Source organism: Triplophysa dalaica, chromosome 8 (assembly GCF_015846415.1).
Source record: "Triplophysa dalaica isolate WHDGS20190420 chromosome 8, ASM1584641v1, whole genome shotgun sequence".
NCBI lineage: Eukaryota > Metazoa > Chordata > Actinopteri > Cypriniformes > Nemacheilidae > Triplophysa > Triplophysa dalaica.
In genome coordinates, this window is record NC_079549.1 from 6,805,071 (window position 1) to 6,820,628 (window position 15,558).

Sequence of the window (15,558 nt, forward strand, 5' to 3'; positions counted from 1 at the left end):
CTCCAGTTCAGTCACATTCTTAGACTTGCGCACTGCAACTGCTTTCTTTAAGTCCCACCAGAGGTTCTCAATCGGTTTAAGTCTGGTGACTGCGATGGCCACTTCAAAATGTTCCAGCCTTTAATCTGCAACCATGCTCTAGTGGACTTGGAGGTATGCTTGGGATCATTGTCCTGTTGAAAGGTCCAACGACTTCCAAGCCTCAGGTTTGTGACGGACTGCATCACATTGTCATCCAATATCTCCTGGTACTGAAGAGAATTCATGGTACCTTGCACATGCTGAAGCTTCCCAGTACCTGCAGAAGCAAAACAGCCCCAAAGCATGATTGACCCCCGCCATGCTTCACAGTAGGCAAGGTGTTCTTTTCTTCATAGGCCTTGTTCTTCCTCCAAACATAGCGTTGATCCATGGGCCCAAACAGTTCTAATTTTGTTTCATCAGTCCACAGAACACTATTCCAAAACTTCTGTGGTTTGTCCACATGACTTTTGGTATACTGCAGTCGACTCTTCTTATTCTTTGGGGACAGCAAGGGGGTGCGCCTGGGAGTTCTGGCATGGAGGCCTTCATTACGCAGGGTGTGCCCTATTGTCTGAGCAGAAACTTCAGTACCCACATCTGTCAAATCGTTTCTCAGTTCCTCAGCAGTCACACGGGGACTTTTCTCCACTCTACGCTTCAGGTAGCGCACAGCAGTCTAAGTCAGCATCTTCTTTCTGCCACGACCAGGTAGCTTTTCAACAGTGCCCTTTGCCTTGAATTTGCGAATGATGCTTCCTATGGTGTCTCTTGGTATGTTTAACATCTTTGCAATCTTCTTATAGCCATTGCCCTTCCTGTGAAGAGTAATCACCTGTTCTCTTGTCTTCCTGGACCATTCTCTTGACCTCACCATGTTTGTAACCACACCAGTAAATGTCTAGGAGCTGAGTGTTATGTTGGGAATCAGTGAAATAAAGAAGCAGAGAAACAGGCCGTACTGAACCACATTCTGTTTACTTAACACACTTCTTCTTACATTTCTCTCCTGCCATAGAACAAGTAAATACAACAGTGCCAACTAGCGGAAGACTTAAAAGTAGCACAATTTTCCAGACACAACATCTTCCCCTTGTTTAGAAAGAATGTAGCAGACTTCAAATAACCGAAACCTGTGTATGCCTATAATTAACATTTACTGTGAAACACAATTAAATGAAGAACATATTTAACTTTTATCTTCTTGACTCCATTATTTAACAGTTCAAACTTTCTTCATTTTCTTACTCCTGTAAAACATAGTCCTTAGTCCAGATAGGCTTCTGCCTTGTCCTAGTACACCTAAATGGCACGCTCGGAGAGTTAACCATTTGTAAGGCAGATTGTTGCTTTTCGTAAGTGTCATCATCACACTTTTCCGGCACTCCAGCAAGACGTGAAGCATTCCATATTTTACCATCATCCAAGAGATAGGAATCCTCACCTCTCTTCCGCACAACAGATCTTGGTTGTGTGAACTTTTGGTCACCTTTCTTTACTTTCCAGGGTTTCTTTATCCGCACTAGGTCTCCAGGTTGGAGTCTAGAGGACTTTGCATTTCTCCTGGCATCAGTGTACTGTTTGACTTTGTCTTGTTTCATTTTCACACGTTGTCGTAGTATGTTGTGGTCTGTAGCCTTTACAGGGTAGTCCATGATTTGTAGTTTTGTTCGCATGTATCGACCATGGAGCATCTCTGAGGGTGTAAAACCTGTGGTAGCATGAGGGGTACTCCTGTAGTTCATAAGGAATGTTTGAGTGAATGATTTCCAAGGCTCTCCCTGAATAGAAGCAGTTTGCAAACAGTCTTTTAGGACCCTGTTAAACCTCTCAACCTCTCCATTTGCACGTGGATGATACACAGCAGATCTGAGATGGCGTATATCTCTCTCCCTGAGAAACTCAGAAAACTCAGAAGAAGTAAACTGAGGTCCATTGTCAGAGACAAGGTCTTTTGGATTTCCTTCGCGGGCGAAGACTGAAGTCAGGAACTGTGTGACAGCAGCTGTGTCAACTCTGGATGAGAAAGCAACCTCCGGCCATTTACTGAAATAATCAACAAGCGTTATGGCATATCTGCAGTTTGCTGGTGCAGTTTCAAATGGTCCTACAATATCGATAGAAACCTTCTCCCATGCAGCTGATGGCAACTCAACAGGTTTGAGTGGTGTATCATATGTAACGGCTGATTTATCATTCTGTTTGCATGTGGAACAGTCCCGTATAAGAGCTTCAGCCTGGCTATCCATTTTCGGCCACCAGTACAGTTGCCTAAGCCGCTGCTTGGTACGAACCATGCCTTGATGTGATTCATGCGCAAGGTCTATGAGTTTTTTCTGTAGTGACTCAGGCAACAGAAGACGATGTGTACCTCTGACTACGCATCCCTCCACTACAGCAAGCTCATGACGGATTAGAAAGTAGGGTTGTACATGCAGGTCGACATCCTTCTTGTATTTTGGCCAGCCAGTCTGCTGATACATAGAGAGTTTAGTCAACACTGGGCAGTTGTTGCATGCAGTCTGGAAATCACCTTTGGAGATTGCACTAGAAGCAAATGAGATCAAAGCAACTGATTCAATTGTTTCAGCATAGTTATGCTCAGTGTTAGGGAGTGGCATTCTTGACAAACAATCAGCAACACTGTTCAGCGGGCCAGGTCTGTACTCAATGTCATAATTAAATTCCAGTAAACGTGCAGACCATCTGGCAACACGTAAACCAGCACGGCTATTACCTTTGCTGCTGAGTAGAGTAGTAAGAGCTTGATGGTCTGTGCGTAACATGAATTTCCTTCCCCACAGCCATGTACGCCATTTCTCCGCAGACCAGACACAGGCAAGAGCCTCCTTTTCTACGATGGAGTATTTTCGTTCTGCATCAGATAGGGAGCGCGAAGCAAAAGCAATTGTTCTCTCTATTCCCTGGTCATCAAGCGGAGTCAAGACAGCACCGACACCATAATCTGAAGCATCACAGGAAAGTATTGTGTCGAGATTGGGGTTAAATAAGGAAAGCGCAGGACTGTTCACTATAGTCATTTTGACCTGATTAAAGCTTTCTTGTGCTGCGACAGTCCACTGAAAATCACAGTCTTTGCGAAGTAAAGCTCTCATAGGTTCGACCAGAGTAGCATAGCCAGGAACAAACTTGCTGTACCAGGCAGTGAGGCCCAAAAACGACCTTAGTGTAGCTGCATCTGTAGGGCACGGAGCATTTGTAATTGCAGTGGTGTGGGTGCCATCAGGGTGTAGGCCAGCAGCTGAGAGTCTGTAACCGAGAAAGCTTAAAGAAGTTAGATTCAACTTACATTTGTCTGGATTTAGTTTCAAGCCAGCTTCACTGATCCTATGCAAAACAGCCTTTAGGTTTGCATTGTGAATGGCTTCAGAAGCACCATGTACAATTACATCATCCAAGTAACATTGTACACCTTCAAGCCCTTTTAGGATCATTGACATCATACGCTGAAAAGCAGATGGTGCTGAACACAGCCCATAGGGAACTCTACAGAACTGGTATAGGCCCTCGTGAGTAATGAAAGCAGTAAGTCCTCTGCTCTCATCATGTAGCTTTAACTGGTAATAAGCATTCTTGAGATCGAGCGAAGAGAACATTACCGATCCATGTAGAGCAGACAGTATATCTTCGATCAATGGTAGGGGATGGCTATCTGGTACTACAGCTTTATTGGGCTCCCGTAAGTCAACACACATATGAATTGTGTCATTCTTTCGTTTTGTGACGACAATGGGTGACACCCACTCAGATGAGTCGATTTTTTCAATGATACCATTCTCCTCTAGTGTTTTCAGTTCCTTTGACACGGCTGCTCGTACTGATAGTGGTAAGTGACGTACTTTTTGTTGTACTGGCTTAACTTCTGTGCGAACCTTTACTTTGTGTATGAAGTCTTTAACGCATCCAAACCCCTTAGAAATTAATGCAGAAGCAGGGGTATCAGTACATGTAGGCAGACTGCTAGGCAGCTGAAGCATTTCACAGTGAGTGACAGGTTCAATCAAGCGACCACCCTTAATTTCAATGTCCAATGTTTTACAGATGTCACGTCCAATTAGAGGTGTTCCCGATTTTACGATGTTAAACTCACCAACAACAGTTTTTCCATAGTATGTCACGTTCATTGTCAAGGAGCCACAAACAGGTATTTTGTCCCTTGAATAGTTCAGAAGCTGAACTTTGGGTGGGGACAAAGCACATGAACTGAAGTGTTCTTTGTAAATGTTCAGAGGCAGAATTGATGCACCCGAGCCTGTATCTACCATCATCTTAATGGTACGAGACTGTGCAGGGAGTTCGTTCGTAGCAACAGTAAAAGTGCCCATTGGAGCTCCATCATCTGTATTACAGTCATTGACACTGAGGACAGTCACTTCGGGTAGGCTTACTTCATTCACTGACTTTGATGATGACTTGCAAACTTTAGAGAAATGTCCGATTTTCCCGCACATTCTACATTTAAAGTCTTTAGCAGGGCAGGACTTATCATTTGCAAGGTGGTACGTAGAACCACAGCGGTAACACTGCTGTTGACCCTTTATGCGTCTATCCTCTCTCGGTTTGCTCTTTTGTTTACTTTTCTGCATCTGTGAGTTTGTTTGTTTTTGAATCGCTGATACATGTTTCGATTCCCCTTCAGCAATGACTTTGGCATCGGCAATCGCTGCTTCAATTTGTCTTGCAATATTAAGCGACTTTTCAAGGGTTAACTCTGGCTCTAATAACAGTCTTTCGCGAATTCTCGGCATGCACGTTTTTTCCACAATCTGATCGCGGATCATTTCATGCTCCATATCGCCAAAAGCACATGTTCTTACCAGTTCGCGTAGCGCTGCAACGTAATGGTCTGTAGACTCACCCACTGCCTGACCGCGTTGTCTGAAGCGATACCTCTCAGAAACAACATTCAGTTAAGGGGCGAAGAACTGTTTCAGTGCTTGTAAAGATCCATTATATGTATCAGCAGTAAGAGGCAGTGTATTGTAAATTCGCTGTCCTTCTGTTCCCAAACAGTGTATTAGTAGTGCTCTCTTCCTCTCGGCGGAAAACTCCTCACCACCGATGGCAAGCAGGTATTTCTGAAATAACTTTTCCCATGCATCAAAGGGGATTTTCGGTTCACCTGGACAATCCAGAAACGCTACTGGGGGTTGCAGAGAGAGCAGAGACATCCTGGTATCCTCGTCGCCAATTGTTATGTTGGGAATCAGTGAAATAAAGAAGCAGAGAAACAGGCCGTACTGAACCACATTCTGTTTACTTAACACACTTCTTCTTACATTTCTCTCCTGCCATAGAACAAGTAAATACAACAGTGCCAACTAGCGGAAGACTTAAAAGTAGCACAATTTTCCAGACACAACACTGAGTATCACAGTCATTTTAAAGCTGCCTAATTGGTGCTTATTAGGCTTTATTGCTGCTTCCTGATATCCACAGGTGTTTTCAATACCTGATTGAAAACACTTAATTGAACCTCTGTTCTTCAGAGTGGTAGTCTTTAAGGGGTTGAATAATTATGTCAATGAAGAATTCACAAAAGAAACATTTACTACTGTATTCCATTCCATAGCATTTTCTAACGCTTATCCGAACTACCTCGGGTCACGGGGAGCATGCGCCTATCTCAGGAGTCATCGGGCATCAAGGAAGGATACACCCTGGATGGAGTTTACTACTGTATATCAAAACTAATTGATGTCATTTTAGTTGCATATGGTTCTTTAAGAAGTCCTTGTAGGATTTCATTCTGAATACAATTACAAATGTACACTAAATTCCCTAAAACCATTTAGAACATTGGGGGTTGAATAATTTTGAACACAACTGTATATGTCGCCAAAGTTTAAGTGACCTTTATTGTCATTCTGGCATATTTACTGTAAATACATAAAAATGAACAAAATGTCAAGCCTCACAAGACATGAATGCTATATATTTAGACAGGAACTTAGCTAACTTTACCTTAAACATTGGGTCAGTGTAAACACGCATACGTCAACACAATATCAGATGAAATATTTTGTAACCAATGACTTCACTTCACACATCTGTGGGTCATAATAAAGAAAGATCAATCACATCACGACCTCTAAAAGGGGTCCCGCAACACGCATTGTAACATACGTGAAAGATCATTTGTGCACAAGTGTTAAGCTCACAAGTCAATCATACATCTGTATCATTAACACACTCCCTCATACCTCCGTGTGTTAGCTGTCAAATCAGCATCAGATGATGACAATGTTTTTTTCGAAGAATGATGTAATAGTGCAGCCATTGGCAGAGGCTCTCTATCTTTCTGTCTCTCACTTTCACTCCTGTTCTCATTTTACATCCTGCAGCTGCTATAAGGGCTTTTATGTACACAATCAATACTAGTGTAAGAATGATTGTCCTTGTTGTGGGAGGGGAAAGTTATATTCAGCTTTATAGAGAGTGCAGCATTCTACTTAATAAAAATATTTGTATGATGGGAAAAGTTCTCAAACTTATTTGTTAAACATCAGCATTCACATATTGTTAAAAAAATGTTATAACAATGGTCCACTGGTGTTGTATTAATGGTATCTTTTGCTTTCTATATCTTTATACCACATAAACAAACCTTTGACTAATATACTGGTTAAATGTGTCTCTGTCTCCTCAACCTATGTTACCTCAAATCAAGTGTTTTGTTCTATGCTGATCAATAATGTTTATTTGGTGTGGAGACTCCACACTCTTATTGTTCTAACCATCTGCTTGTTTGTCTCCACAGCAACTTCTTCGGCTCCAAGAAGATCTGAAAGGGAAGGAGTTGGAGCTGGAGCAGGCCAGAGATGAGAAGCGTTACCTGGAGGGAGAGGTCCTCAGCTTTAGGGAAAAGGTTGGTGAATCATTTGAGTTTTTATATTATGCACACAGTAATAATGCTATCTGAAGACATAAACAGTAATTGTTGAGATGCAGTTATTAGATAGCAGGGTTGAAACAGTAGTTTCAGGGTGCTTATTAATGTTAAACAGTCAAGCTAGCCTTTACATACATGTTTATTTTTTTATTTTTTATTAGGATCAACTCATTATTATATAATAACAACAAAGTCTGTAGAAACGTTTTCCAATGCAAAGAACCTTTTACATAAGAGAATTGTTCTGTGGATGCTAGAGATATTTTATGGTACAATACAAATTGACAAAGAATCTTTAAAGAACCTTTATTTTAAAAGTTTAATGTGGCAGCATTAAAAAAGATTTTTACAATAAAAAAAAAATTATCTACAGAAAATGTATTATTTGATAAATCTCTAAAAAGCTGCTGAATGCATAAATGTAAAAAGGATAACAACAAATACAGGAGCTACTGCAATTGTTTCTAGAAACCGTATAAATGATCCATACAAACGAACATAATCAGACTTTCATTTGACTTAATGCTTTTTGACTGTAAAGCTATGCAGTCAATACAATGTGACAAAATTATATATTTTGTCACACACCACCACTGATTGAAAAATCAGAGATCATTACTGGAAAACTGATGTACTGTAATGCTCTTAAAAGGAGAGCAGTTAGGTTAGCTTCTTTGCTATTTTTAGTTAGTTACCCCAACATGGGTTTGCAGAAAGGCAGAAAGCCTGTAAATCATTAAAAGTCATGTTTACTTCAGTCACAGCCTACTGTGTTGTGGCATTGTCTAATCTCTCATGTGTGACAGGGTGAAGCCCTTCATCCTGAGGTCATTCACTGTCCTCACTACCCCGTGCATGCAGTGAGAAATGCAGCAAAAACCCATTGTAGAGACACACACACACCTGCGAGCAGACAAATATAAACAGCGGTACACATACACAAAAACAGGACAGTTTATACTCTTATGATAAATATTTTTTTATCAAAATAGGCCAGTTACATTTTCTGCAGGAGGGTACAAATGCAGGGTTCTTTCATTTCTACATCAGAGACACACATAATAATAAAGAATGTAAAGAATAATTAGGCTACATAACACCTTTACATGGGGAAACATACAAACACAATATGGCCCGTTACAACCTTGTTTTCATTCATGTCAATGTCTTTAGAGTTGTTTTTATTTATGGAACATTACAGTGTGCCACTGTATTTGGCCGAGCACAGGGAATAATCACCAGACTTGTTTACTCTATTTTTCTAACAGCAGACATTGGTTTGCATAAATGTTATTTGACTGTGATGATAGGAACATCAGTAGTTGTGAAGGTCCTGTGGAGTCCATGCACCATTATTCTCTGGACCAAACAGCTAGCAGATTGAACAAATGCATTTTCAGAAACGCATAGGGCCTGTTTCCACAATAAATTCTGACCCTGCAGAGACACCCTGTGTGTGATGTATAGAAACCACATTAAAGTGCATCATAGTTGTTTTTACCTCAATTTTCAAGAGCATCCATAAAAAATGTAGTATTTATGCCTAACGTTAAGTGCCGTGTTAACTCGAGGTCATCCAGTATTATCCTACAGGTAACAATGTCTGCAAAGTTCCTTTGCAGCAGGTGTTGTGAAAGAGGATTTGGCCTGCCAGTGAGTATTTGTTTTCTTTCTTGGCAGCTTTTGAATGCCATGGAATCAGTGGATTTGACAAACCACATCTCTGAAGGCCATGAAAAGGTAAGCTACACTGACTTGGTGTTACGTCCAGCATCCATTAAGTCACTGATGTTCACTAGTAAGATTGTTCTAAAATAGCAGCACACTTCAAAGCTAATATTTAATAATCCAGCTTTTCTCTTCATTTTCCTCACACCATGAGCTTTTTTCCTCTCTCTGGCAGGAGTTAATTTTAGCCTTGTGATCTGTATGTGGAAGTGAGAGCACACCCTCCTTTCTATTTTGCCTGAGGTCAGCAGCAGTGTCAGAATTAAACATGTTTTTAAGGGGTAGCGTTTCTAACCTGGAATTGCATTTCAAGTGGATTTCTTTAACATTTATGATGACACTTTATTGTATCCTATACACACAGTATATTATTTTTACACAATATTCCCATTTAAATAATATAACCATTATTTAAATAAATTCTGAATCTGAACATTTGTGGCTGTTAAAGGATCAAGGTTAGCTGGAGATGAAGAATATTTCACACATCAAATGCTCCGCTACTGCAGAGCATACTTTTAATAACGTTGCGGTTAAAACAGTAACCTCTGTTCCCTGATGGAGGGAACGAGACGTTGTGTTGAGACAGAATAGGGTTTGAACTTGAGAGTCTATCATCTCTGATCCTACGTTTAAAAAGCCAATGAACTTGGTGAATGGCATATGCATGCTTGTCTCTGCCTCGTACATACGGGTATGAAGGAAGAAGACGTCCCCATTCAGCTTTGTGCTGTGAAACCTGGGAGGCGTCTCCCTGTCGCTGCAGCGGAACCCCGGCTCGGAGAAAGGTGACGTGCTACCAAGGGGCTAGGGTGTGGAAATACTGCCAGAAGGATAGCGACCTCGGCCCGAAGCACGGGAGCATTCTCGCCTTGAACCGAGGTAAACAGGATGCCCCAAAACTTGGGTGGGCATATGGCAAATTGGATCGCATATCCAAGACGGATCGTCCTCACTAGCCAACGTGGCGGGTTGGGGCGCTCTAACCAAGCCCCCAGACTCCTTGACAGGGGGACTAGGGGAGCAATCTACATCACTGTCCCAGGGGAGGGAGGTTCTGTGGCTGGCAGAACGTCCATCTCGCCGGGTACGAGGCCTCGGGGAGGCAGGTGGTTCTGTTGACTTACCGCCAGTAGTTGAGTTGCACGATGCACTGTCGAGTGGAGAGTGCTGAGGGCTGCAAGATTGGCCTGACGCAATGTCGAGGTGAGAAAAACACCCAGGGAGATAGGAACAAGTTGGGCGCGGGCCCCCGAGAAGGTGCAACTCGGTAGGGATGTAGTGGCTGGAGTCATGCCCAATGTCCTGGGTCTCCCTTGGCTCGCCCCATCAGGCCCGCTTCGCTTTCTTCTTCCTGGCGGGTTGATGATTGGGGGAAGATGCTCTTCTCCACGGCGCTCTACCTTAGAGAGAGATTACAGATTTATGACAATGTTCTTCTCAATCATCAGATGAATAACTGCACAATAGACAGTAAACACAAACATAAATCAAAAATATAAATTATTTAAAAAAATCTATTTACTCTACAGCATAACATTAACTGTACCAGGCACTGACATTTGTTAAACAGCACTAAAACAACAAAAACTTGTTAGTTGTACTTGCTGAAGGTATGCACTTTTTGATTTAATATCTGTAAATGGGTGAAGCGGTTTAGTAGATGCACCCATAATATTTGCTGTGAGGCCTGGTTAATTTCTCCCATTGCATTGAGAAAAGCATAGACGTGCCCGATATAAAAGTGCACTTGGCATACAAAAAATCTACACATTCTCATGGTCATCTACTGTACATGTCCAGGTGTTTTATTCCTGAGGTCACGGAACATGAAACTTGATTATACAGTAATGCATGCAGTAATGCAATGCCTCAATTTTAAGTTCATGTTATGTTTTTCATTGGTTTGTATTTATACAGGTAGTAAACGGGACAGCAGCACACTACAACTATCGAGAGAAGAATAATGATGCAGCCACTTGGGGTCCCTTGAGATCAGAAAAAGAGGCTCTTCTGCTTGGTAATTATTTTGACTCTGCTTGATCTATAAAACATCTTGAGCTTTAAGGGTGGTTTAACAGAAAGGCAAGCAAGTATAGACAATAATGGTGAAGATTTTGATACATAATAGTGATTTGAATCTTTATCAATCAACAATTTTTTTGATTAAATTATGTGACTCTTTGAAGTCAAGGTATCGTGCCAGTGGATGACACATGTATTTTTGTGATATTGGTGAATCATTGAATTGCTCACTCAACTGAGAATTTCCATTAACAAACTAATTATGTTTAATTCTAGTGTGTCTACAAAAAGCATTATAAGTGTTCTCCCTCAAATGAAGAAAAAGCAAATCTATCATTTTCCCCTTCCATTTTGTCAACTAAAGGCAAAATTGAAATGTTGCTTCAAAAATTAATTGAAATAAGTTTGAAGCACTAAAAATATAATAATAAACAAAAAATAAAAAAAGTAAATTAATTAATCTTAAATAATAAAAATTAACTAATACATTATAAAATAAAAAAACATATAGCAAATTGGTAATATTTTTTTAAAAGTATATTTACATATAAAACTGCTGTAAATAAAACTAAGATCAAAATCAATGGCTTTACAAGTCATTTAATCTTAAAGAGCACGTTCCCCGCGATCCCATTTTTCAACCTTCAGTTAGTCTGTAACGTTGCTGTAAAAGCATAAATAATACCTGCAAAATGATAAAGTTCAGTACCAAGCGAGATATTGTCTTTATCATAATTTGCTTTTCAAGGACTATGGATAACGGCTGAATCAGACTACAGCCCTTTACTTCCAGGGTACATGATGTCACCATTCCGAGTGCTTTTAATAACCTCCGCCCAAAGGAATACGCCAGAAAAGGGGCGAGTTCTTCCTTAGAGAAGTGGAAGAGCTGCTGGAGTAGTGTTCGGTTAGCAGAGATTGTAAACATTTGACTGAGCTACTTGCTAAACTACTGTCACTTTCATAACAGTCCTACAGCTGGTAAAAAGAATTCTGCTACACACATTCTAAGATAACCAACGGTCAAATAACAGCTTCCATGACTTTAACATTGGCTGTGAAAGCTGTTCTGTGTAATACACTGATATTGTGTGTTTGTACTCATACCTCTGTCTAAAACACTTCTATGAAATGTCCTCTGAAGTCCTGCTTGCAGTCTCCTTGTCAGTCTGCTTGATTTATTGTCCAACTCGGGTCCAATATAAAAAAGCAAAACTAACGCTTCTGTTATAAATGTTATGTACTATAACTGGTCTGACACCATTCGGTCCGGTGTCATTTCCCTCACCATAATAGTAAAAAAAGATCTGCATGTTTTAACTGATAAAATGAAGTTGACGCCATTGTTACTGTTTATTGCTAGAAGTCATTTATACATTCATTTATTCCTACGCCAGGGTTTTTTGTTAAGAATTGGTAGGGCATTGCATAAGGGTTTCAGTTTCCTGGGAACACACATACTCATAAAAATGTATGGCTTGAATGCACGTAAGTTGCTTTGAAAAAGGTGTCAAATACATTCATGTAAATGTTACCTTTCTCCCCTTAGCGAGATCAAAATTGACCGTCTTCTTCTGAAGTTTACAGAGTTGCAAACAAATTGCAAAAAATCTCTTGACTACTTTCAAATGTGATGCCTTGTTCATTTACAAATGAGGTGTGCCAGTGCATTGTCATTTAAACAAATGCTGTTTGTTTGACCAATAGCCTGTCTTTTAACTACGAAATATCCACTAAAACATTTAAAAAACGTAAAAAAGAACTGTTTAGTGGAGGTAAACAAGAATTATTTGTTCATGTAAAAGGTTTGATTTGTCACAAACGAAACAACTAGCAGCCAAAGAGTTGATGAAAGTCTGTCCCGTCCATGTTTGAGCCAGTATGATAAGCCGGGAAAGGCAAAGGGGGTGAGGGTGGCGCTGCTACAGCTGTTCGGTGCAGACCAAGTCAACACCTCTGCTTCTCTTGTCATGTTTTTGGATGATGATCCCTTAGAAGGGACTCTAGGGAGCTGTTCTGTGCCAGGCTCTTCATTGGCCCTCACCCGGAGAAGACCACACAGCCTTCACTCTAATCTAATGGCTGCACTGCTGCTGCTCACTGGGATGACACACACATACACTGCATTGGTGGAGAAGGAAATGTCACAACGACTCGGGAGTCCTCAGCCAGAACAGCAGAAAAGCAAAACTCATTTAAGCAGAACAAAATGAAGGAATGGACTGTAGAACATAAATTGGTTTAGTCTCCAGGCATTGCTCTGTAGTATACTTCTATATAGCTATTAGCTAACATCAAACATTTTTGCGTAATCTTTCTTCATTGTTTGTTAGTTTTTGGACGGAATGCTTTAAAAAGAGTATTACATTTACATTTATGCATTTGGCAGAAGCTTTTAACCAAAGCGATTTACAGTGCATTACAATTTATACATTTGTATCATCATGTGTGTCCCCTAGGAATCAAACCCACAACCATTGCGTTACGTTGTGTGGTTTCATTTCTCTTATGAGTATGTAAAAACTACTCCAAATTATTCCTTTATGGCAAGTGCAGGTGTACTGAATTTGTAAATCAAGAGCAGACATCTTGAAAATTCCCCTTTCCTGCTCATGTTCACAAACGTGGCCCTGAAAGTAGGTCTTGCAGTGGGAATTGAATTAGGTTCTTTTGTAATTGGCAGTGCTACGGCATATAAATCAAGGAAATAAATATCGGCTCGGGCCCTTCCGGCAAGACACTATATTTTCTGCTTCTGCATCAGTGCTTTACCTTCACAGGGCCTCTCCAAAGTAATCTGCTTAAATGGGGGAGGGCTGTTGCATTTGCTTCAAGTGTTATATTTATGACTGCAGGCTGCATCTCTTGCCTTGCCTACAAGTCAGAGGCAAATGTGGCAAAGTATGTTCTGTCTCAAGCCTATTCAATTGTCTGTCTCACCACACAGGAATCATATCAACCTTCCTTCACGTTCACCCGTTTGGAGCCAACATTGAATATCTGTGGTCTTACATCCAGAGACTTGATACAAAGGTAAATTTATGAATCAAGACACATCATGGGACGAATGCAAGATTAAAAACAGCGATTGTTGCATGTTTCCCAGTGCAACAGTAGTTGTTCACACCCATGTTTAAGCAGCGCTGATAGTGGAAAACCCAATAGCAAAATGGAGCTAACAAAGACCAAATGCAAATGTGTAATCAACACTGCCATTGCCCCAACTTTTCATCCAATTGTGTGTGTTTATAAGCACAAGTTACAAATAGTATATCTTATTACTTACATCAGGTTGCAAGTACTGAATGTAATGAAATTGAATTTTCACATGTAAATAAGTGTTCTATCATGTGATGAGCTGATGTCAACATAGAAAACGTCTTGGTTACGTATGTAACCTCAGTTCCCTGATGGAGGGAACGAGACGTTGTGTCGAGAACGACAGATGGGGTTCGCCCTTGAGAACCAATCAACTCTGACTACTATAGAAAAGGCCAATGAAATTTGGCGAATGCAATTTGCATGCCGGGCTCCGCCCCCGGAAATCCGGTATAAAAGGAGGCCGGCGTGCAGCATTCACTTACCTTTGTTCTGAAGAGCCTGAGACCTCTCAAACTGCAGCAGAATACGATACGTGTTCGTGGCATAAGGGACACAACGTCTCGTTCCCTCCATCAGGGAACTGAGGTTACATACGTAACCAAGACGTTCCCTTTCTGTCGGTCTCTCGACGTTGTGTCGAGAACGACAGATGGGGTTGCCTATGGAAAACGCCACAACGCTGTATCGCGTCACAATCTCTAGCGAAGCGACGGTAACAAGCCTGGGCGTGTCATCTCGAAGCTTTCGTGAGACTGTAACCTTCCAGTGTGGTGGTCGGGGGGTTCCAGAGCTTTCTTGGAGAAAGATGGGTACAGCCCTGACCGGTAACTTTCACGGACGGGGCCTTAGCTCTCTATAGGCGAGAGGCCGTCCAGATCAGTTTACACCGGGTAAGCGCGACTCTTAATCAGAGAAGCGCTACAGAGGCCACCTCCTACCCGTGGGGAGGAATATGGTGGATATAGGTATGGTCTCGTCCTTGGAGGAGAACGCATGGAACGTGCGGACTGAGTAGTTAACCGCGAGGTGGAGGCCCACCTGGGGAAGCTCATGGGTTACCAGGAGTGGGAACCATTCTCATGAGGATACATCAGACGGAACAGCCCACGGAGGGGGTGTTACAGACGTCCGGTAGCACTAGGTCCGGTTAGAGCTATCTGTGATAGCTCACATGGTATCCCGGCCTAAGGGGGAAGGCTGCTCTGCCCAGCCAGCCCCCAGGGGGTGCTTGTTTGGTGATGGATGGAATGCCTATTCTTAACCAGTGTCTGGGTAAGAAGGGAGGCTGGTGAGGTACCAGTTTCTTAGCGATGTGTTCGGGTAAGAAGAAAAGGTAAATAGCACACTGACCCAACCTGTTAGAGGGTGGAAAGGTGCTTTCGCAGGCATACGCCCCCCCGGATGCAAGTCCTACATGTCGCCACGCAGGACGTGGGCTGACACCGGGTTTACGCGAAGGTTGTTAACCCTTGCGAAGGTGTTTGGGCATAGCCCAACCCGCAGCTCTACAGATGTCTGCTAGAGAGGCGCTTCTGCCAGTGTCCAGGAGGTGGCTAAACTCCGTGTGGAGTGAGCCCTCACTGCCAATGGGCATGGGAGATTCTGAGATCGGAATGCCGTCGTAACGGCGTCCACGACCCAGTGCGCCAGCCTCTGTTTGGAGACAGCCTTCCCCTTCTGCTGTCCTCCAACAGACACGGAGCTGGTCAGAGCTTCAGAGCTCTGCGTGCGGTCCAGTACGTACTGGACACAACACTAATCGGGTTGGG

At 42.0% G+C, this 15,558-nt stretch overlaps 1 protein-coding gene across 1 annotated transcript in view; it reads left to right on the plus strand.

Moving 5' to 3' along the window:
• Positions 1–15,558, plus strand: part of enox1 (ecto-NOX disulfide-thiol exchanger 1) — a 91,449-nt gene that overhangs the window by 70,001 nt on the left and 5,890 nt on the right. Inside the window, exons 11-14 of the mRNA XM_056755435.1 lie at positions 6,803–6,910; positions 8,615–8,674; positions 10,583–10,682; positions 13,635–13,720. Of these exons, the coding sequence (XP_056611413.1) occupies positions 6,803–6,910; positions 8,615–8,674; positions 10,583–10,682; positions 13,635–13,720 (354 nt within the window). The remainder of the gene's footprint in view (positions 1–6,802; positions 6,911–8,614; positions 8,675–10,582; positions 10,683–13,634; positions 13,721–15,558) is intronic.